The 24,337-nt window shown below is 37.4% G+C and overlaps 1 protein-coding gene across 3 annotated transcripts in view; it reads right to left on the bottom strand.

Moving 5' to 3' along the window:
- LOC120628247 (TBC1 domain family member 1) overlaps positions 1-24,337 on the bottom strand; it is a 63,589-nt gene that overhangs the window by 3,591 nt on the left and 35,661 nt on the right. For all 3 annotated transcript variants that reach the window (XM_039896524.1, XM_039896525.1, XM_039896526.1), the window contains 20 exons: positions 22,830-23,005; positions 21,932-22,031; positions 21,700-21,840; positions 20,527-21,294; positions 20,179-20,380; positions 19,236-19,358; positions 18,223-18,338; positions 16,630-16,721; positions 15,073-15,208; positions 12,011-12,128; positions 10,062-10,155; positions 9,366-9,484; positions 7,504-7,623; positions 6,371-6,532; positions 5,751-5,915; positions 4,674-4,825; positions 3,721-3,819; positions 2,811-2,964; positions 1,564-1,733; positions 1,054-1,200 (listed from right to left, as the gene is read on the bottom strand). In XM_039896524.1, coding sequence (XP_039752458.1) covers positions 1,054-1,200; positions 1,564-1,733; positions 2,811-2,964; positions 3,721-3,819; positions 4,674-4,825; positions 5,751-5,915; positions 6,371-6,532; positions 7,504-7,623; positions 9,366-9,484; positions 10,062-10,155; positions 12,011-12,128; positions 15,073-15,208; positions 16,630-16,721; positions 18,223-18,338; positions 19,236-19,358; positions 20,179-20,380; positions 20,527-21,294; positions 21,700-21,840; positions 21,932-22,031; positions 22,830-23,005 — 3,354 coding nt within the window. The remainder of the gene's footprint in view (positions 1-1,053; positions 1,201-1,563; positions 1,734-2,810; positions 2,965-3,720; positions 3,820-4,673; positions 4,826-5,750; positions 5,916-6,370; positions 6,533-7,503; positions 7,624-9,365; positions 9,485-10,061; positions 10,156-12,010; positions 12,129-15,072; positions 15,209-16,629; positions 16,722-18,222; positions 18,339-19,235; positions 19,359-20,178; positions 20,381-20,526; positions 21,295-21,699; positions 21,841-21,931; positions 22,032-22,829; positions 23,006-24,337) is intronic.

Genomic DNA, 24,337 nt, shown 5'->3' with positions numbered 1-24,337 from the left:
TATCCCTATCCCTACTAATATATAATGTCAATGTAAGTTCGTTTGTTACACTTTCACGCAAAAACTGCTAAACCAATCCTCATAAAACTTTTTACACATATTCTTGGAAGTGTTAGAAGTAATGTAGATACTTTTTATCCCGACATTAAGCTAGTTTGGGGGGATGAAAGTATTTGACGATTTTATACCAAAACTCCGACAAATTATAACCGATTTAAATGTTTATTTTTGTACTATAGAGGTTGTAATATGTGTTTAAATTTGCCCAAACTTTGTGTAGATCTGATGAATGTGGAGATAGAGGACAGAACTCCTCAGCGGACAGCAGCAAACCCCTCATTTAAGGCTTAGCGATACTGAATACTTAATTTTTTTTTAGAAATACAACCAAATTGAATTCTACATCAAAAAACAAAATCAAATGCATACGAAGTCGCGGGCAACAGCTAGTAATATTATAAATGTGAATGTGTGGATGTTTGTTACCCAATCACGCAATAAAGGCTGAACGGATTTGGATGAAATTTGGCATGCATGTAGCCATTGACATGGAACAGGACATAGGTTACGTTTTATGCCGTTTCCTTAAGTCGTTCCCGCGGGTAGACAGCTTTGAAATTTGGTATGCATATCATCTATGTTAAGGAAAAGGACATTTTCTTTCTATGCCAATTTCTCAACTAGTTTCCGTGGTAGGATTAAAAATTGTGAACGAGCGAAGCTTTAGACACAATCCTGAAGTCCATGCAGACAAAGTCGCGGGCAGAAGCTAGTATTGTTTTTATTATTTTTTTATTATTTTAATTGACTCTTATTCTCTTTTTTTTTATTGGCATTTACTGTGTTCTACTTTTGTCTTATTGGTGCTATACATTTATTGTTGGAGGTGGGCGTTAATTGTTGCGACACAGTTTATACTACTGCAACAGTTATCGTGGCACCATATTTATTGTGTCAATTCTGTACCCTTACCAATATTCTGAATAAATGAAATGAAAAGTATTGTATAAACAAACAACAATGAACTGGCATCTTAACAGTATATATACTCACATCTAGTTCCACAGACATCCTGTTGTTATCTTCTAATAGAATTCTGTTCTGCTCAGACAGTGTTGCAAGACGTGGCATCTCTTCCCGAAGCACACTGTATTCCACCTCGTACTCTGTTAGCTGACGACTTATATCGAGTTTTGCAACCTAAGAAAAAAATACCGTTATAATAATCTGTGACAGAAAAACTTGAATTCATTAGGAAGTACTTAATTAATAGGGTGAACAATTAAAGTGGAACTGGATGCTTCAAAGCAACTTTATATTTTAAAAAAAATATGGTCTGTATAGTAATTTTCTTGTAATGAACGTTTTTGATTAACTACTGAAGATACTTTAGACCTACCAATGCATTTAAACTTATATAAACTTATATGTTTAAACAATGTTTAAACTTATACATTGGTAGGTTTAAAGTTACTTCAGTAGTTAATCAGTTTATAAAAGCATATATTTAATCACGCATTGATTGCTGAAGCTAACAATGATAAAATCAGTATAAAAACTCACTTTCTTCATAACTTTCTCATAAAACGCCTTGTCCATGTCAGGTAGTTTGTGCTTTAGATACTCGGCAGCTTCTTCGCAGCTCTCGCACAACATCAAACCGTCTTTGTGTACAGATAGTAACGCAAGAGAAACCGCAAATACCACATTAAATGATTCCAGAAAGATGAGATCTGTAGGAGAAACGATACGTCTCAGAGAATGTTTTTTTAATGCAGCGAGTGTAAAGAAACAAGGATTTTACCAAAAATAATAGGAAAATCTTATTGAATTGATCTATAGGAAAACAAAATGTCTTAAACCATTTCTTTTTTTTTTTATTTGAAAAAAAGGATCTTATTGTATTGTATAAGAAACTACCTGTACCCTGCCACGCTTCGCTGTGACACATTGTGATTGAATGGTTGAGAAAAATAGATCAAAACAATCCTTGATGCGTTTTATATTATGCTAAAAATTTCAGCTCGATCGATGCAGAACTTTTTGAGTTTTTTAAGCGTACACAAACCAACACAACATTTTTATATATATATACTAAAATGGGGCAATTTTTTTTTTTTTTTTAAATAAATATACTACGACAATACACATATCGCCACCTAGCCCCAAAGTAAGCGTAGCTTGTGTTATGGGTACTAAGATGACTGATGAATATTTTTATGAATAATATACATAAATACTTTAGAATATATATATAAACACCCAGACACTGAAAAACATTCATGCTCATCACACAAACATTTTCCAGTTGTGGGAATCGAACCCACGGCCTTGGACTCAGAAAGCAGGGTCGCTGCAAACTGCGCCAATCGGCTGTCAAATTAAGTATATGGCTCAATAATAATGAAGGCTCTTTAATAAAACGAACTGGATAAGTCTATACAACGTGTAAGAGAATTACAAAATAACATTGAAGAATGCATAAGTATATTTCATAAGGAACATCCTGTAGAAATAGTAAATCAAAAGCAGCATATTTATTTTACCATACAAACGAATTCAAAACATTCTAAATGTTAACTTATGAAAACCCTATTGAAGACAAAAGATCGACACGCGCATAGTACCTACGCTACGCGTAACTAATAAAGTGACATGAGTCACGTCAGTGGATTACTCTAAAACTATTAGGTTGTCGGTTTCACAGATAAGTCTCAGAGTCGGTACATAATGTACTTTTGAAGCTTGCGAAGTATTATTTCGGTTTTCATTTACACGTTGTATATCTAAGTATGTGACTGTCAACTTACCAAAAATCCTGGCAACGAAACCCAACGGAAATTGACTAGTGAATAAAGTCAACATCCACGGAGCAGCGTATAAAGCCGGTGATATGTCCAGAGATTCTAATTTCGCGTGCAGTTCCGGCTCATGATCCCGAAGGAGACGAGAAAGTTGGTAAAGCTGAAAGTTATTGAGTAATTTTTGGTTGTAGTTCCATTTACGAAGTGTTATATCTATGCCAGTTATAAAGTCTTAAATATCATTAAATACTTTAGAAGAGTTAATAAGATACTATTCAGCTTAACACACATGTACACATTTTGTATATAATAACGCATCAAAAGTGCCATCTTTGTGCCTATTTGAATAAAGAAATATTTGACTTTGACTTTATTTGACTAACTATGATTGTAAGTGCCAAATAACTATATAATAAGTGATGGTATGTAGAGGAAGAACGTAAAGAACTTAATGAGGGTGATTTGAACCAAAAGACTGCGGGCTCCTAACAGATACCGATGAAAAACAAGGTCCTATGACTAAGGATGATGGTCTAAGGATGAAAAATAAGTGCTGGCATCCCTTTTTTTTTTACTTGTTTTTCTTTGATGGTAAAAAGATAAAAATTATTATGTAAAAAAGAAAAGGCAAGCAAACTTGCATCCTGCGTTCGACCAATCACAGAAGCGCTTGTTAGAGCAAGCCTTGTGATTGGTCGCTTGCAGGAACGGCGTTAAAAATAACAATATAAATTGGCTCAAACAGCCACAATGATTGTAATTCCATTCCTTCACATAGTTTTTGATGGCATGCCAATCTGGAAAGACACCTTTATTATGAAAAAAGAAATGCAACCAAATTGTTTTTGCTGGAGATTCTTAGTGAAAGTTACATTCTGAATATGACCTTCAAACATTACAATACTAGAATGCTCACCTGGACTTGCAAGGCGCTCATATCTGGTAAATATTGCTTCCTGATGCCTCTTCGGAACATCAGATGCCGGAGCAATATGAAAGCTTCTCCTTCATCCATCTGGAAAGGTATTCAACAAATAATAGCTTTTTTTTTTGGTTTACCTAGAACTAGAATCCAAAGCCAAAATACCTCACTACAAACAAATTGTTTCCAAATTACAGGTCTCTTCAAAGTTAATTTTGAAGAATAATTGTATTTACTTTGAATACGTTGATTTTAATGCAATATAATCTAGTGGCCTAGTGGGTAAAGCTTCGGCTTTCTTTTCGTGGAGACAGTTTGAGCCCGGGCACGCACCACTGAGTTTTCGGAGTTATGTGCGTTTTTCATTTAAAGCTATTTAAATACCACTTGCTTTAACGGTGGAGGAAAACATCGCGAGGAAACCTGCATGCCTGAGAGTTCTCCAAAAAGTTCTGAACGGCGTGTGAAGTCTACCGCGTTAGACTGTTTCCTGAATCCTTCTCGTTCTGAGAGGAGTCCCGTGCCCTGTTGTCAACCGGTAATAGGTTGATAATTTTTAAGATGATAAATCTAATAACCATCGGTTTTTTAGCAAACATAGTAAGTACATACGATACTCAAAGCGGCTCCCCGATTGCAAGCGAGCAAATCTTGTATCTTGTATCTTGTGTTGTCACCACCCCTCCCTCTCCCCGCGGGTATCGTACGAGGCGACCAAGTGAATATAATTGAGAACGGGTAGCTTCCTCAACTTCTACTACCATCTTCTGTGATCACCAACCCGTCTGCCCAGTGTGGTGAGTGTAAACAAACCCTCCCGTTGGGAGAGCCCTTAAGTTCAGCTGTAGACTATTATAGGCTACAGAAGATATAAGTTTATGTATGTTCTAACTACGATGGCAACTAAAGTAAATGATATGCCTTCACCACACGGCACATAAACTTACATGTAACAACAATATCCCGGCCACGAAGCTTAAACCCTGACAGTATCCAACATCGGGGTCTAGAAGGGAGTACGCTTTCAAGATATTGTATAGCGCCAGCTGTCCGGGACCTAAAGCTGACGCGAAGTACGAATGTTTTGGGAATGTCCGCCCTGAAAACACCAATTTCGTAATGAGGCTTTATTCTTAGAAATACATTCTAAGAATAAAGCCTCATTCAGATTGATTTTTTTGATGAATTGATGAATTCAGAAAAATGGCTAAACTCCAAAGTCTTGATCAACGTCGTAAGGGAGCCAGTCTGTCGGTGTGATATACTTTAGAGAGTGTCCAGGAACTATCTCTGAGGATTGGATCTCATCCCCTCCTCAACATTTTTCCAAAGCCGGTTGGGTATTCATCCCCATTTTGTTAATATCCCAAAAACTCGCACGAAGCGATTTAAATCTTCTTTTCTTATATACTTGGCTGGGGTTTGGAATGCCCTTCAGAATTGTGTGTTTCCTAATTTTTACAACCTGGGTATCTTTAAAACCAGAGCGAATGGGCATCTTCTAGGCAAGCGCGTCCCATCTTGGGCCACATCTACACTTTCAATCAGGTGAGATTAAAGATAAAAAAAAACTAAAAATGGCCCGAGGTATATCTGATCAACCTGAGTTGTAAATGTTAACCTTTACGTTCCTGTAATTACACCGGCAACCACGCCGATCAGACCAGAATACAGAATTGCAACAATACGGCGGAAATAAGCAAGGCGGTAGTAGGTACTTCGCCCGAAGAGCTGAGATTCTAAAAGCTCTAGTACTACCAAAGTTTATGTAGAGTATGACGGACACACTTCTCATGTGCTTGATCCACGCTATAATGAACTACTAGTCTAATTTCTCTTATTATGAAGGACGCTAACTAGCCGAGGATCTGTTTGGTGTGGAGTATACGGATTGAAGAAATTATTAATGACACCATATAGATTCTCCTGCTGTTCGCGGAGTATAGCAAATTAAGCTTAATTTTCATAATATATTATGGATTTCCGCAAAGTAACGCCTGATTCTATCCAAAAATTATTCTTACCTAAATCTATGAGTATTGCGTGCTGATGTTTCGTCAAACCAGACAATAAAGTCTTGTATGGAGTATTGTAATCAGGGAATTGGTCGAGATGTGGAGGTGGGATCCGAAGGCACGCCTGTTCTGCTAGGAAACGCCATACTCCGCCGCGGGACATTCGGGGCACACCTAAAAAACATAACATAATATTTGATATATTGTGATAACCACATTTGCAAACATAAAACGTTAGATAGGAAGAATCCAAACACGCGTGCCGATTATGTATCTCAGTTGAGGCCACATAACCTGTTAAATCCATATTCCGAAACCTAGGTTTCCAATTCGTTCGTCCCATCTAAGGCCAGATCTAAATTATGGTCAAGCGCTTGTCCGATTAAAAATATAAAGTGAAAGTCTAGTTTGTTACGCTGCAAATTTCGTAAAAAATTTATTTCTTCCACGCAAATTTGAGGAAGTGAAATATTCAATATAAAATATGCATCTTGCTTGGTTGCTTTGAGAAATCTTAGCAACAATAGGGAAGCAATCAATAATTGTAGTTTATTTCAAACCCAGGGTAGTAAGACTTTTCTAAAACCTTAACAAGGTTTGTCCAACATTATACGTATTATAATTCTTACCTTGTCTTACAGCTTGAGTGAGCATATGCCTGTCGACTTTAGCAATAGGTTGCGAGGGATCTCTCGCTAATAAAGAATCCCACATCAAAACACCAGTTTCGCAGGTACCAAGCTCAGTGTATTCCAACTTTATACGCCTAACCGCTGAAGATTCCTCCCTTTCTGGAAAGCAAATGTGTGAAATATTTATTTATTTATTTATTCTTATTCTAACACTTGAATACTTAAAATAATCAAAAATAATTTAAATATCCTTAAACTCTATCCTATGCTATTTAATTACTTCCCACATTTTTATTTAACACACAATGCGATTCTTGTGAATTCACTCAGAGCGCAACAATTAAATTCAATTCTTGTTTATGGCTTATGTCTGTGGAGCGCAACAAACCAAACAGGATTGATCTGATATGGCATTGAGGATGCGGAGTGCGCGAGTCATTGGTGCCTCTTTTAATAAATGGGTCCGCCCAATCGGTGCTTCCAGCAATGACGGCCGTCGCCTCCGATATAAAATATATAAAAATAAAAAATAGTGTGTGTACTTATGTAACTACACGCGTTAGAAGTGATAGCTTCTTTGGCGAAACAAGATGAAAAACCTTTTCAAAAATTGCATCTTTCACCTTATTCTATGTTTGTAGAAAAAACGAGACTAACAATAAAATAGGGTATTTAATACATAGAGAGTTTTATAATAACGCTTTATCTAATTATATAAAGTTTATTTTAATATCACAAAAAAATATTTCTACACAATTAAAGAAATGGACATAATAAATCAATTAAATCAACGGAATGCGCCCGCAGTGAATTGAAAGTGTACACTGTCACACCTTATAGCTAACTTCAGGGTGTCGATTTTTTGTGACGGTGTGCGCGCTTATCGTAAAAATTAACTCTCATAATTTTTCCATAAAGCGCCAAAAGAAGTATAACTTCCAAAATTAGACTAAAGGGTTAGGTTTTACACAAGAAGAAGTAGTATAATATACACAAACAATAAATGTATCCAAATTTAAAAAAAAACAATCATTATATCATGCAGTCTACAAAAAAAAGGAAAATGACTCTAGCTCTAGTTACTACTCGTATAGTAAGTAACTGTTGAGAAATGTCTGATCGTTGCCTACCTTTCAACTTAGCATTTTCTCTTTCCATCCTCACCAACAATATGGTCTGTTCTATGGCCATCCTCCATAACTCTCTTAACTGTTCTTTGGATCGCTTGCCTGGCGATGATAGCGGATGACCTAATAAAATTCAAAATTCATTTATTTAAAGTACGCCTAATATAAGCACTTTTGAAACCTCAAATGAAGTATATTTTTTTGGTTAGAATCGCCTGAAAAAAATGATTATCAACGATAGTTCAGTCGACAATCGTGCCCGTTAAAAAGCAATGATTCATCATCATCATTTGAACCAATACACGCCCACTGCTGGACATATGTTTTTTGTAGGGAGTTCCACAATCCACGGTTCTGGGCCGCTTGCCTCCGTTCAATGGAGAGAGAAACTAGTACCAGCCAGACTCCCCAACCGTCAACCTCACCTGCCCGTGGTGCCGCCGACTAACTAACGAGGCTCTGACGACCGACTAATGACGGTATAACCATTCTTTGTCCAGCTGGTCCAAAATCAACTGATTGGTAACGGGCAGCAGCGTTATCGGCGCGAAAGGGCCAGAACTGCGATCACATGCCAAGTGGTGGTGATTATTGGCATAGAGAAACAAAGCCCAACCAAAATTAATTTATTTCAAGTAGGCCTAATTATTTTACTTTTGAAACGTCAAGTCAGTCTGTTTGTAGTGACTCTACCACCGGTTCCACTGAGAAGAGCCGGCAAGAAACTCAGCAGATTGCTCTTTTCCAACATAATTTTAAAGTTTAACAATCCTTAGAATTTTTCTGTTTTGTGAGAGATGAGAACGGAGTGGCCTGCTTCAAAGCAGCCTTGTCGTTAAGGAAGTCATCAATCGTGTAGTAACCACGATTTGTTAAATGTGTTTTTTAATATATTGTATAAACTTAGGTAAAGGTAGATCACAAATATTACCTTTGGTATCATGTTATAAAAGCATACACCCCCAACCCCACAAAGGATTTCTGTACTTTTCTCAGACGATATTCAGATATCACTAATTTATGTCAGTTTCTAGTTCGTCGACTGTTTATATCGACTTTTTGTTTATAATAACTTATGTTTTGTTTAACCCCAACCCCTAGTACCCGGCGGCCCGGTTTTGTGAAGATCTGATGAATGTGGCTGGAGATAGAGGACAGAACTCGTCAGCGGACAGCAGCAAACCTTTGCCCAAACTGTGATTGGAGATAGAGGACAGAACTCATCAGCGGACAGCAGCAAACCTTTGCCCAAACTGTGATTGGAGATAGAGGACAGAACTCGTCAGCGGACAGCAGCAAACCTTTGCCCAAACTGTGATTGGAGATAGAGGACAGAACTCGTCAGCGGACAGCAGCAAACCTTTGCCCAAACTATGATTGGAGATAGAGGACAGAACTCGTCAGCGGACAGCAGCAAACCTTTGCCCAAACTGTGATTGGAGATAGAGGACAGAACTCCTCAGCGGACAGCAGCAAACCCCTCATTTAAGGCTTAGCGATACCGAATACTTTAATTTTTTTTAGAACTACAACTGAATTTACTGCCATATCAAAAACTAAATCAGACGCAGACTAAGTCACGGGCAACAGCTAGTTGACATATAAATTATTAAAAATCTACCCTCAGAATCTTTGATACCCGTAGATTGCAAAATGCGAAGTCGTTGCCATAGTCGTTGGTAATGCAATTTTGAAGGTAAATGTTCAGAACATAGAGGAAATAATTACTGTCAACAGCTAAATAAATGACTGTTCGAGGAACACTACTAAAGTGGAGTGGTTTTTGATGCTTCAATATAAGTCGTAGGTTTCTGTATGTTCTTAATTCTGAGATCGGAAGTAATCTAAACAAGTTGGTAACTTACCTTCTTGTTCAAGAGCTGGTGCGTTTATAACTTTCTCGTAAATGGCTTGACGCCACGTGGCGTCGGATTCGTTACCACTTTCTGTAACCGTCGGTCGGGAATCACTCACTTTGAGGAAACTATAAAAATATTAAAAAGGATAAATTATGTATCTATATAATAAGATATACTTATTTATACGAAATATATAATATAATATACATCGATCATTGAAGCGGTGATGGCCCAGTGGGTAGAACTTCGACTTCACTATCGAGGTGCCGAGTTCGAATCCCAGCAGGCACCTCTAACTTTTTAATGATATGTGCGTTGTAACCAATCAAAAATTCACTTACTTCAATAGTGACGGAAAAAATCATATTAACCCATTACCCACCAACTACAGGACACGGGTCTCCTACCAAAAAGAGGAGATAACGCCGTAGTTAACTCCTTCTCTTACCACCACGCTGGCCCAGTGCGGATTGGTCGACTCCACACTGGAGAACTCTTTAGGCATGCAGGTTTGCTATCGGTGTTTGTCTTCAGCTCTAAAGCAAAGCTTTACTTGCGTAAATTAAAAACGCTCATACCTTCGTAACGAATTACACGTGCTTGCCGGAAATTGAACTGGGTGCCGCACAAATGGAAGACCAAATCCCTAACCACTAGGCTATTACGGCTTCTATAAACACTAACTAAAAGAAAATCCCATACATATCCATCATCGGGGAATTCACCGAGGTGCTTTCATCTTTAACTTCTTCGACTTCATCAAATGACACATTATTTTTTGGAGTAGACGGTAGATCTGGAAGAAAAATCTACTTTACTTGTTTGTCACACTTGAAAGGGGGGAAGTATCATTTATAACAGCCTAGAAGCTTTCGCGATTCATTCTTATTCATAATTTCTGATATTGGGAAAATATACAAAAAAAACCAATAACCTTGATGTTTCTAACGTTTATCTAACTGGTAGTAGGCTCAGATTGTCTACGACATTAAACTCATAATAACGCTTGAAGTAAATTTCGCAATGTAAATAAATACATATACTACGACAGAACACACATCGCCATCTAGCCACAAAGTAAGCGTAGCTTGTGTTATGGGTACTGAGATGACTGATGCATATTTTCATGAGTAATATACATAAATACTTATAATATACAGATAAACACCCAGACACTGAAAAACCATTCAAGTTCATCACGCAAACATTGTTCCAGTTGTGGAAACCCACGGCCTTGGACTCCGAAAGCAGGGTCACTGCCCACTGCGCCAATCGGCCGTCGGTCGTGTATAAATGTACACCAATCAGTAGGGTGAAGTCAAGACCTAATCGTTTGCTTGGGATTTATCCCGGCGCCCGTAACGTAATACATTGCTTTACACCAATCATCAGGGTGAAGTCAAGACCTAATCGTTTGCTTGGTATTTATCCCGGCGCCCGTAACGTAATACATTGCTTTACACCAATCATCAGGGTGAAGTCAAGACCTAATCGTTTGCTTGGGATTTATCCCGGCGTCCGTAACGAAATACATTGCTTTACACCAATCATCAGGGTGAAGTCAAGACCTAATCGTTTGCTTGGGATTTATCCCGGCGCCCGTAACGTAATACATTGCTTTACACCAATCATCAGGGTGAAGTCAAGACCTAATCGTTTGCTTGGTATTTATCCCGGCGCCCGTAACGTAATACATTGCTTTACACCAATCATCAGGGTGAAGTCAAGACCTAATCGTTTGCTTGGGATTTATCCCGGCGCCCGTAACGTAATACATTGGTTTACACCAATCATCAGGGTGAAGTCAAGACCTAATCGTTTGCTTGGTATTTATCCCGGCGCCCGTAACGTAATACATTGCTTTACACCAATCATCAGGGTGAAGTCAAGACCTAATCGTTTGCTTGGGATTTATCCCGGCGTCCGTAACGAAATACATTGCTTTACACCAATCATCAGGGTGAAGTCAAGACCTAATCGTTTGCTTTGTATTTATCCCGGCGCCCGTAACGTAATACATTGCTTTACACCAATCATCAGGGTGAAGTCAAGACCTAATCGTTTGCTTGGGATTTATCCCGGCGCCCGTAACGTAATACATTGGTTTACACCAATCATCAGGGTGAAGTCAAGACCTAATCGTTTGCTTGGGATTTATCCCGGCGCCCGTAACGTAATACATTGCTTTACACCAATCATCAGGGTGAAGTCAAGACCTAATCACTCCTTAACTATCGATAAGAAGTAGTGAAAGTAGCAAAACGAAGTAACTTTTTGATGAGTTCGGTTTTCTGTCTCCGAAATTCTTCATCACATATACAATTTCGGCATGATCCTCATATTTCATTCCAACCATAAGTATTTTGCAAATCCGTCTAACACAGTTATGGCCAAACATACATAAAAAAAAAAAATACATCCTAATTGATAACCTCCTCTTTTCGAAGGAATACGGTCGAAGGCTAGACATAACGGAAATGTAATCAATCTTAATAAACAATTTTATCTCTCTTCTTATACACATCAACTTTATCATGGTCGCAGAATAAGTAGTGTCATTTAAAAGGGGAAAAAGTTGTTGAACTTCACTAAATCTGCGCAAACATTTGAGCGAGAAATTTGGTGTGTATTACTACTAAAACGGCACTTACTGTCATCGACGAAGCCTGGGGTCATAGATTTGCAGCGTTGTCTGTCAGGGGTCAGCAGTTCACCGCTGGTATTGTCAGAAGAAGTTTCTAGAACGAGCGGTGGGACTGGGGAGTGCTCCTGAAAGAAACGCCATCTTGAAACATTTCTGACAGCTACGATTTTTCCGACAACATTTTTGAGAATTATTACATTTCAATATAATTCAATATTTATTTGCTGTTACAGGTTAATATTTGCTGATACTCTGCTGTGTTTATCGGTCGATTTAATACATCAACATGCGAAGTTAAAGATTAAGTTATATTAATAATAATCTTATTTGTTATCAATTATATAAGATAATGTTCTGAGATCTATAGTGTCATATTAAATCATTGTATTAGTTATTTAATCACAATTCTAAGTTTTAATGTCAAATAAAAACAATTTTTTTTTTTTTTTTTTTTTTTTTTCGGCGGGAAACTTCGTACATGGCGGACGCGGTTTTCTCAAATTTTTCTTTGATTTTACTGTAAACTCGTCTTGAAAAGGATTTGGTGTTGTTTATATTGAACTGTAACTTGGCCTGTCAATTTGTGCACACGTGTTAGTGAGATTCCGGTGTAATTTCGGTGTTTTATGTGAATTTACACAGCAGCAGAAATAGTTGTTATTGGTGATATTCGTATAAATCTAACCGTATTTGGTGTTGGTTAAATATTTATTATGTGTCTGTAGTTATAGTGTTTCCAGTAAAATGGATCTAGATACACCTCCTGAGCCGCCCGACCCGGGGGCATCAGCCTCGTCTCGCAAACGACAAGGAGAGGATACCAACGTATATGCGGCCAAAAAAACTATAACTGATCCTACTCAGGTAAACCCATCCGTTCAAAGCCTTTACATACATCCTTCCTTCACCGAAGGCGCCAAGTCATACTCTGACGATGATAATGGGCCTTTTATCGTCCAAGTCTCACGGGAAGTGGAGGACCCATCCTCTGGAGCGTCATTACGGGCTATAAATTTCGGTCAATTCTTGCACAAACACAAAATTGGTTCAATTATCCACGACGGCGTCAAAAATATAGGCCGCAACAAAATTACTGTAGAGTTTACTTCTGCCCAAGCTGCCAACAACTTTCTGGTTAGTCCAGTTTTGAAGTTATGCAAATATAGAGCTATAATTCCCACATACAACATAACCAGAATGGGGCTGGTGAAAGGAGTTCCCGTGGACTGGTCGATGGACGAGCTTGTTGATTCGCTAGAGCTCCCGCCTGGCTGTGGTGAGGTTCTGAAATCAAGGCGACTGAACAGAAAATCTGTCACAGAGGGTGTCATCACTTGGGTGCCTACCCAATCTGTTGTCCTAACCTTCAGGGGGCAAATGCTTCCTACTAAGGTATATTCATACCACACCTCACTGCCAGTTGAAACATATAAACTTCCAACAATACAGTGCCAGAACTGCTGCCGTTTTGGCCACATTAAAACAATCTGCAGATCTAAGCCCAGATGCTACAGATGTGCTCAGCCCCATACAGGTGACTCATGTTTGGTCATCAAGGAATTATCTACATGTTTACACTGCTCTGGTAGTCATTTTGCTACTGATAAAGACTGCCCAGAATTCTCCAGGCAGCAATCTATTAAAATGGTCATGTCTCAGAATAATAAATCTTACATTGAAGCATCATCTCAGTTTCCTCCTGTCCGCAGGTCCTATGCTGAGATAACAAAAGAAATGTTTACTCCTACTAATGTAACTTCCTCCAAAACCTCCTACCGGCAAACAGTTTTCCGCTCTCCTCGTCCCCGAGCTCCTCTAGCAAAGGGCTACGATAAAAAAGCTGTTCAGACTATTGTCGGTGATTACTCCTCATCCCTTCCTAATGGATGCGCTCTCAACAACAATGTTGAGAACCCTCCCTCCCAAGGTAAAATGCTTGAGTTTATCTCCGAATTTCTACTTAGTATTGTCGCTCCATGTAGTGAAATTCCCTTACCGCCCAACGTTGCCAAAAACTTAAGCCAACTTTTTAAACTACTCCAAAATGGGCCCAATAACCCTGCTACAGTGGAACTGTAAAAGTTTACGTCCCAAGAAACATGAGTTAACCTTCATAATCCCACCATTCTTCCTCCCAAAGACCCCCGTCCTTTGAGTGTTAAATGTTTTTTAATGTTTGTTTTCAGTCCTTATTGTAGATTTTTATGTAAATATATAGTAAGTAATAAAATTAAAGTATAATGTACAAAAAATATCCGTGTAAGATATATATGCATGTGTTGTCTGTGTCCTTAGGTTAAAGAGCTAACTAGCTAATAACAACTATTTCTTGGTACAAATTCAAAATTAACTTTTCATTAGTTTCACCGATCAATCTCCTTCGTGCCTTCTTCATCTACAAGACATTGGCGAAATACCTTGTGCCCAGTTGGCGCAGACAAAAGCCATAAACAAGAATTGAATTGAATTGAAGGTTTTCAAGGGTAGTTTTTTTACATTTATTTCAATTTTATTATATACTAGCTGTTGCCCGCGACTTCGTCTGCGTTTGGTTTTGTATTTTGATGTGGCATTCAATTTAGTTGTAGTTCTATAAAATTTAAAGTATTCAGTATCGCTAAGCCTTAAATGAGGGGTTTGCTGCTGTTTGCTGAGGAGTCATCTATCTCCAACCATATTGATCAGATCTACACAAAGTTTAGGCAAAATGAAAAAATTATTATAACCTCTATAGTACAAAAATAATTATTTAAATCGGTTATAATTTGTCGGAGTTATGGTGTAAAATCGTCAAACACTTTCATCCCCTCTCCCAAAGGAACCGAGCTTTATGTCGGAATAAAAAGTATCCTATATTACTTCTAACACTTCCAAGAATATGTGTACAAAGTTTCATGAGGATCGGTTAAGTAGTTTTTGCGTGAAAGCGTAAGAAACAAACTTACATTGACTTTTATAATTTAAAGTAGGGATTTGGCAGCTCATTGCGTAAGGCGATTTTAAAGTCTGTGCAAGTCGGTATTTTGGTATTACTAATTTATTTGGATATCGCGTGAAGTAAATAATTACCTTCTTATGTGGTGGCAGATAGACATCGTCCTTGCTTTGCCGACGTTTGAGAAGGTGGTCGAAACCGCTCGAAAGCGAGCGTTTGGCTTTCATAAATATTGTACTCCCTCCGAGGTACTGGTTGAGGAATTCTGATCTAAAAATTAAAAAAAAAGGATTCTTAAGGACGGTTGTACTATTCTCGTGCCGTGTGGCGGTTAAAAAATATATTTCGATATCTCAATATCTTTTAAATTTTTATTGGTTGTTGTCAGTTGATGAATGGCTTAGTTTCAGAGGTGTGGACGTTCAGACAGTAGTGATATTTACAAGCGACAAAAATCTTTGTTAGAAACAAACTTAGTCGAACACAACTACCAACCACTGATGCAATTGTTCAATGCCTGTGTTACAACGTACGTACATTACATGTAAAATATGACATAGAAGCGAGTTGATGGCTATAACTAAATTGGTCAACTTAAAACTAAAGCTACGAGGGTTCCAAACACGCCCTGGTCTAAGAAGAAGCCCACAACAAACTTAGCCGGTTGTTTTTTTTTTGTTATCACCATCTCACACTGTCATTTAAAACTATTAAAGAAGCCACCTGGTTAGAGCAATAATTTACACACAAGCATTTTTATCGTTGACGTACAAACGAATTCTAAACATTCTAAATGTTTACTTATGACAACCCTACTGAAGATAAACGACCGGCACGCGCATGGTACCTACGATATGCGACGCTTACATAATAAAGGAGTTTTTATTAGGTACGCATTCGAATTTTGCATATGATGTTAGGGCTATATCTATTCTCTTTCAGTAAAAACTATGGCAGTGGTTTACTCAAAAACTATTAGGTTTTCGATTTCACAGATAAGTCTCAGAAATAGTACAAGTCTCAGAGATGTACATCTAAAGCCGAAATATTATTTCGGGTTTCAGTAACTTCATCGTTTTAGGATTCTCTTATCCCTAATCTCATAAAGAGAATCCTAAAAAAATTAAATTTAAAAAATAAGTGAATCCTGTCATAATCTAAAGGAAATTCATAGTAAATTTTATAGCAAAATTCAAAATTCAATTTTTTGTTATCACCATCTTCCAGTAAATTTAAATTAAGCTATGAAGCTAGAGCAATTCACACCCAAGCTTTTTTATCGTTTAAAGCGAGCGAAAAATTGTAGTGAGGAATTGTATCAATACATTATCGGGCTACATGTTTTATTTATATATTTATATAATTTTAAATATTATTTATTGCACCACCTACCTCTTTTCTATGTTTTTTCCTTTTAAGCCATTGGTTGCCTGGAAGAAATCGCTATGTAGCGATAAGGCCACCAAACTGTACTTTCTTGATATGTATTTATATCTCTGTGTCTTTGGTGTACAAATAAAAGCGTATTCATGTTACTTCAAAATGGTTTAACGTGCCTTTTCTGAGAATTTATCTATATGGCCAGATGGCCAGATGGTATAGACCTATATGGCCAGCAGAATGGCCATATAGGTGCAAAAATGCTGCGATAGTAGTGTATGATGTATGATAGTAGTAAATAATGTTAGTACCTGTTTTCCGCAGTATCGTGGACATGTCTTAGCTGCTTCGACTCACAATGGGCCCGGAGTAGCATCATCAGGAATGCGTTGTGCTCACTCACCTAATGAATAACATAAATAAATTCATCATCAATATTCTATAAGCCGATTGACTTCCACTGCTGGACATAGGTCTTTCTGAGTTCAAAATACCAGGGTCTTGTGCCGCTTGGGTTTAACATCCCTGCGACTCGTTTGATGTCATCTGTCTACTTTTTTGGGGATCATAATTGACCAACGCTGCGGTTACTGCCATTCCAGGAACTTGGGAGCCCACCATCCATCGGTTCTCTTAGCTATCTGTCTCGCCCATTGTCACTTCGGCTTCAGGAATCGTTGAGCTATGTCGGAAACTGTGGTACTTATATGGATTTCCTCATTCCTGATTTGACCACGTGGAGATACTTCGAGCATAGCTCCCTACATCGCCCGCTATGTGACTGTGACCTTTCTCATGAGACCCATTTTCATCGCGTACGTTTCTGAGCCATAACTCATCATAAATAAATTAAATGGCTTTATTATAAATACAACTCCAAGCATAGCTCTCTCGATCCCCTGCTATGTCACTCTGAGCTTTCTTGTGAGACCCATTGTCATCACATACGTTTCAGAGCCATAATAAATAAATTAAATGGCTTTATTAAAAATACAACTTCAAGCATAGCTCTCTCGATCGCCCGATTTGTGACTCTAAGCTTTCTTATGAGACCTTTTTTTAGCGCCTACGTTTCGAAGCCATAAGTCGTCATTAATAAATTATATGGCTTTATTATAAATACAACTCCCAGCATAGCTCTCTCGATCGCCTGCTATGTGACTGTGACCTTTGTTATGAGACCCATTGCAGCGCGTACATTTCGGAGTCATCGTAAATAAATTACATAGCTTTATTATAAATACATGTATCGCGATGTTTTCATAAATCATGATTTAGTATCAAGTAATCATAATATTGACATTTTTAACAAAAGGATAAATATTTTTAAAAATCAAATTATTAAGCACTATTCCACATAATCTTTAGGGAAATAATATATATATACTAGCTGCTGCCCGCGACTTCGTCTGCGTTTGATTTTGTTTTTAAAGTATTCAGTATCGCTAAGCCTTAAATGATTATAGTAGTATATATATACATATATATATAACATGTGACTGTCAATTAATTATAGACAAATAATTTGCAATAAAATAAAATTGCGACTATAATTAAAGATCTAAGCTATCCTATCTCTTAAGTTGGACCAGACTGCTCACGGTGTGCCCATTTAATTCAAAATCGGTTCAGTAGTTTAGGAGTCCATCGCGGACAAACATCGTGACAGGAGATTTATATATATTAAGATTATTATTTAAGTGTTTCTTTTTTGTTTCAACTTAAATTTTATCTTTACTTTCTGTTTAATTTAATTCTAAGTTGTGTACACATACTTTGGGTTGTAGCTTAGAACAAAACTTGTTATTACTCATATTTAGAACTACTTTTAGTTATTACCTGTTTTGTGTACCTAATAACAATAAAAAATAAACAAAAAAACAATAAATAAAAATTATATTCACCTCGTAAATGTGATTAGTCCCTCCTTGATATTTAGTGATGATAAGATCTTGTTCATCGTCAGGCAATTGTTCAATACGCCGCAGAATGAACGCATGTGTTTTCTTTTCATTCAAACCTAAAACATACAAGTCATCATCACATAAAACCATTACCGGTCCACTACAGAGCACGGGTTTCCTCCCACAATGAGAAGGGTTTAAGGCCATTGTCCACCACGCTGGCCCAGTGCGGATTTGTGGACTTCACACGCCTTTGTGAAAATTATGTAGAACTCTCAGGCAGGCAGGTTTCCTCATTATGTTTTCCTTCACCGTTGAAGCAAGTGATAATTTAATTACTTAAAACGCACATAACTCAGAAAACTTAGAGAGCTGGGATTCGAACTCGGCCCCCGAAAGTGAAGTCGAGCTTTTACCCAATGCGCTATCACCGCTTCACTGATTAGACGTACTATCTATTATAGTAATATTTACATCTTGCAAGTTAATAGTTCCATCTAATGTTTGAAATAATGCGTCTATTATAGATCTTTTTTGTTTTTTTTAAAGTAAAACAATTTGCTAGCAGATTATGTTTATTTAAAGTTAAGCTTATTTAAGGGTTCTTTTAAATCCTTATGTCTAAGCTTGTTTGTAGTAACAGAATTACTTCAGCTACAAAGAAGTAGTCTTTAACAAGGAGCAACCAAGAAACATTTTCTAAACAATAGCCTAGCAAATAGTTAAACGATATGTTTATAAGTTAAATATTATTTTTGGCAACCTTCCTGGCGCAGCGGTAAGCGCTCTTAATTTAAGTAGGAGGCCTCGGGTTCGATTCCCGGCAGGGACCATTAGGGAATTTATAATTTCTGAGCTTTCTCTGGTCTGGTGGCAGACTTTGGCCGTGGCTAGTTACCACCCTACCAACAAAGTAGGCTATTAATAAAGCTACTTTTTTGTTCTATACAAGATTATAAACCTCACTTAAGGAAGAAATGTTATTTCACCAACTTACAGATGAGTTGACCTACCTTCTATATCGTGGCATAGTCTATGGTACCATAACATCGGACAGTGTTCACATGTCATGTTTGGAGATTTGTCCCTTGACTTCTTTAATAGTTCCGCGTGTGCTACAAAAGCTTGTTTGATTGCTGTAAAAATTCAATAACATGTTTTAGATTTCACGAAATACGATATCGATGGTACTTTGTTTTACTACAAACATGGTTAATAAGACTAAAATTTCTGTAGGAAATATCTGGAACAAACATGCCAAAAGAATCTAGCATTGCACCTACTTAAAGTATCAGCAATTAAGATGTAAACCTGGAAACATAATAAGTAAGGCTAATCTCAAACGGGCAGACCAATATGCCCTCTTGACCTTCTTCCATTTTGCCGCTTATTCGCCAAACTTATAGGAAGTAGAACTAGGAATCCAGCATCTTGAATAACAAGACATTTAGTTGTAAAGCTGAAAAAATATCTAAGGCTAATCTCAAACCAAGATATTCTTTTGACATTCCTCCATTAAAATAAAATATGAAGAGTTTTGCCAGTTTCATAAGGTCGTGTATATCATAAGGTTAAATTAAATCATAGTCTTTGACGACCTCCCTGGCGCAACTGTGAGTGCTGTGAATTTAAGTAGGAGGTCCCGGGTTTGATTCCCGGCAGGGGGCAATTTGGGAATTTTTAATTTCTGGTCCCTGGTAGTTTTCCCTGGTCCGGAGGGTTTGCCGTGGCTAGTAACCACCCTACCGACAAAGACGTGCCGCTAAGCGATTTAGTGTTCCGTTGCGATGTTTCTTAGAATGATTAGGACTTCCATACTCCCTCACAGGTTAGCCCGCTACCATATTAAACTGCATTATCACCAACCAACAGGTGAATCAGTATTACAATTATCACCAAGCAAATTGCCTTAACTCTGCAAATACCAGAACAGCTTATACTTCAGGAATAACTTACCATTTACTACCTCAGTGGCGATCGAGTCGCTCTCACATTTGAATACATAGCACGCGTAACTGTCATTGGTCTCCCTACACACAAAGCCGAAATGTTCCTTATTGGCCCTACCGAGAACGCAACTAGCGACATCTTTGAACGCTCTATGAAGGAGAATCTGCTTTCTGTCGGGACTGATGAGACGTAATTCCGATCTACCAACCTAAAAATATATTTATTATATAATTTATAAATAAGTTATAACTTAGTTTTAAAAATTAACATTTCATGTCCCTTGATGAAAATGGGAAAGCACAATCGGAAGGATGATATTTTGAAAAGGCCAGTCTAATATAAAGTTATCATCACCTGAAATAACATAGTCCTATTTTGCTCGCCAATTAAATGTGCTAACGGTGTCTTCAAATTCAGAGTACCAATGGACGCAGACCTGTCTCTCATAAATGGTTTATTTTCTGCCAAAATCGGTTTCTTATTTTCGTTTATTCTGTCATTTGGTTTTAAAGGTATTTCTTCAAAAGTTAATTTCTGTTTGGTCTTCTCTTCTTTTGCTGTAAATATTTCGTTATTTTCTATTTTTGTTTTTGTTTGTATGCTCTTTATTTGGTTTTTATTAACAGTAGGAATGTTCAGTAATGGGTCAACCCCAGTATCAGATTTTTTTGGTAATTGGTTTAATGAATTGTTATCATTAATATTTGGAATGGGTCCATTAATGTTTTCTTTTTTCTCTAAGTTTATCAAATTAGACGTATGTACTGGTGAAACATTTGGTGATTTAGATATTCGAGAATGATCGTCATGTTTTTCTTCATCCTCATTCACAGTGCCTAAGTTATTTTTTGGTACATTAATAACTAATATTGAAGGCTCTAAAGGGACTGGATTTTTGTGGTTTTTATCAACTCTCTGTTTACTGAACGTGTCGAATTCTTCATCCACTTCATTGTTTTCAAGTTTAGTTATATTGTCAACACTCTTCCAAGGATTACTTTTGTCGGGTTCTAAAGGTGTTGTGCTTGGTATGAGATTGTTATTGTTTTTCATATACTGTTCAATTGCTTTCTCGTGCGAGGTTTTTGTGTTATCTGCTGAATCAATACTGTCTTGGGAATCCTAAAAAAATAATTAAACGATACAGAGCACGGGTCTCCTCTAATGAGAAGGGGTTGGGGACCACGCTGGCTTATTGCGGATTGGTGGACACCATACACCTTTGAGAACATTATGGATAACTCTCAGTCATGAGGATTTCCTCACGAAGTTTCCCTTCGCCGTTGAAGAAAAAGCTATTTGAATTGCTTAAAAGGCGCATAACTTGGTGCGCAAAAGGTGGTTCGTGCTGGGATTCGAACTCAGCCCTCCGAAAGTGAAGTCGAAGTTCTACCCACTAGGCTTTCACCGCTTACGTAATAAATTTAGGTTTAAGATTTTTAACCCACATTATGCACAGCCAGGTACTCTTTTTGTTATAACTATCACACATTATCATTTAAAAATAGTGTTATAAAATAAACATACCCCTGAAGATGGCAATAAACTATGTCGTCGCAGATTCTTTGCTTTCTCAGCCTCATGCTGCGCGAACTTGTGTAGAGCGTCATCAATGAGCGATTCCGGAACTTTTCTTTGTGATATCCGCACTTTCCCTATGTAAAGAACCTAAAAGGAGAATACGAATAAATTTATAACAAAATGTTTAAAATATTAACAGAGATCAGTAAACAGGAAATGAAATTCTTCAAATTGTAACCTCAAAGAAATGCGAGTCCGAAGGGGAGAGATCGGCGCACAGGGATGTCAGTGCTGATGCATTGCTCACACTACGCACTAATCCAGATGATTCATTGGTCCTGAAAACAAGCAATCTTATTATCGTCTTGGCAACCCTCGAAATATGATTTTATTTTCTTTTTCGAACTAAAACTTTTCGGCTGTGAAAGCAAGGGTTTTGCCACTGGCCTTCCATTTACTACAAATGATGGTTTTTACTGCATATATTATTTAATTATCTATGGCTTCTTAATGTGACCTAACCACTTACGCCCAATAGTAAAGTCAAAAATATCTTTATTCAAGAAGGCCCATAAGTGGCACTTTTGACGTACATTACATGAGAATTACACGGTAGTGAGATGATGATAAATATATATTCCTAAACTTAAAATTAAAGGTACGAGAGTTCCAAACGCGTCCTGGTCTAAGAAGAAGCCCACAACATACTTAGCCATGAGTTGTTTTTTTTAAATAATCAATCTAATCCTAAATCGGGGACCATTCAGAGAGTATCCCTTTCTGAGTAAATTAGATCATCATAGAAATCTAGTTTAGATTTAGATGAAAGATTAATTGTATTAGTTTTATCCGTTTCTTAATCTAACCCGCTAGCCGATGGCTCTGCTAACACGATTCTGTGATCTGGAGATTGAACCGAAAGCTACTTATTACGCATAGAAGATTCCTTTATCCAAGATATTTTCCGCTTTAAAATTCATCCATGACCGAGTTATACCGGGAACATTGTTTGTCAGAATCTAAAACTCAAGCTATATGTGCCAAAAAATGTTAATATCGATGGATTGTTCAAGCGGTTAAATAGTAACAACGGAAGGATACGTGTTAACATATAATGTTCTTCACTTGATACTAACAGGTTGGAGTTGCAATTCCCTGCCAGCGATATCGCAGGGTTGCTCCAGGGAAAGTGCTCAGCGCCGTTCTGCTGCTGGAAGCCCGCATTCCTCATCACATTGAGGGACCCCGTTGAACCCTTGAGGTTGGGCGCCCCAGGGGACGGATCCCTCATCTGGGTGAATAAATCTGTCACCTGCAAAAAGATTTAACATTAATAATATATCATATTTATTACAAGCTGTTGCCGCGTTCTTAGTCCAAGTTTAAAACGGCTTTTAGCGAATCCCTTAAAAACCGTTTCTCTTCCTTTAATAAAAAGGACCGCATGTAACGTCCTTTCAACTAAGTCTATGCCAAAAATTAAGTTGTTTGGAAGTCGTTTGTTTGTAAAATCAGAGAAACAGGACAAATAAATAAACAAACGCACTTTCGCATTTATAATATTAGTAAGGAAGGAATATTAAAAGGCTTAGAAATGATAAGCACCATCTTGAGCTTGTTGCTCACCCAGAGCTAAAGTCAAAGAACAAGACACGATATTTTAAATCCTAAATGAAAAGTACTGTTTAAGATTGAGCAGAGTTAGTTTTCTAGAACTTCTTATACAATTATAAAGGTTTTGATCAAGGTTAGGTATAAGCTAAAGATAATAGGATAGAAAAACGTGTGAAGAAGTTAGTTTTAAAAACCTATTCAAAACTAATGATATTTCAAACAAAAAAGAAGTAGTAGGTACTAACACAGTACTGGCAAAGTAACTACCGTATGGTCATAAGTAAAATCTGTTAATTAAATTTAATACTAAATATTAACTATATCTTACTAATAATATAAATGTGAAAGTGTCCATGTTTGTTACTCGATCACACAAAAACAGCTGAACGGTTTTGGATGAAATTTGGCATGCATTGTACATAATACAGCCTTTGACGTGAAAAGAACATAGGCTACCTTTTATTCCGATTCCTTAAGTAGTTACCGCGGGCAGACAGCTTTGAAATTTGGTATGCATGTCATCAAAGCTATGGATAGGGATATGTACTTTCTCTACCGATCTCTCAAATAGTTCCCGTGGTAGGAAAAAATTGTGCACGAGCGGGCAGGAGCTAGTTTTAATATAATGCAAGGCTGTGCAACACCGAGTGTGCAATCCTCTTTTATTATATTGATATCGCATCTATCATCCAACCATTAGGTAACCAATTCCGTGGAAGAACCAATATCGATATAACAAGCTTGTTGACCAACATTCTATCCTTGATTAATTGACTTCTAAAGTAGTTCTTACGACCACAGGTTACGACGTTGGCCGCCAACGCTCGTCGACAACTCATTACTAATTGAAAGCTTCACTCGTAGTCGCTGACGTCACTAGGTTAATAGACGGCGGTGACAGGTTATGTGTACCTACGCAGAATTTTTCCTTGACCCTTGTGACTTTATGCTCAATAGGCGCAAACATGTTTAATTCAAGAAATTGTTATTACATGTTTCAACGAAATCATCCTTTGTTTTGTATCTTCTT

This window comes from Pararge aegeria, chromosome 12 (assembly GCF_905163445.1).
Source record: "Pararge aegeria chromosome 12, ilParAegt1.1, whole genome shotgun sequence".
Classification (NCBI taxonomy): Eukaryota; Metazoa; Arthropoda; class Insecta; order Lepidoptera; family Nymphalidae; genus Pararge; species Pararge aegeria.
The sequence above is the reverse complement of the archived record's forward strand: the minus strand, read 5'-3'. Positions and strand labels throughout refer to the sequence as shown.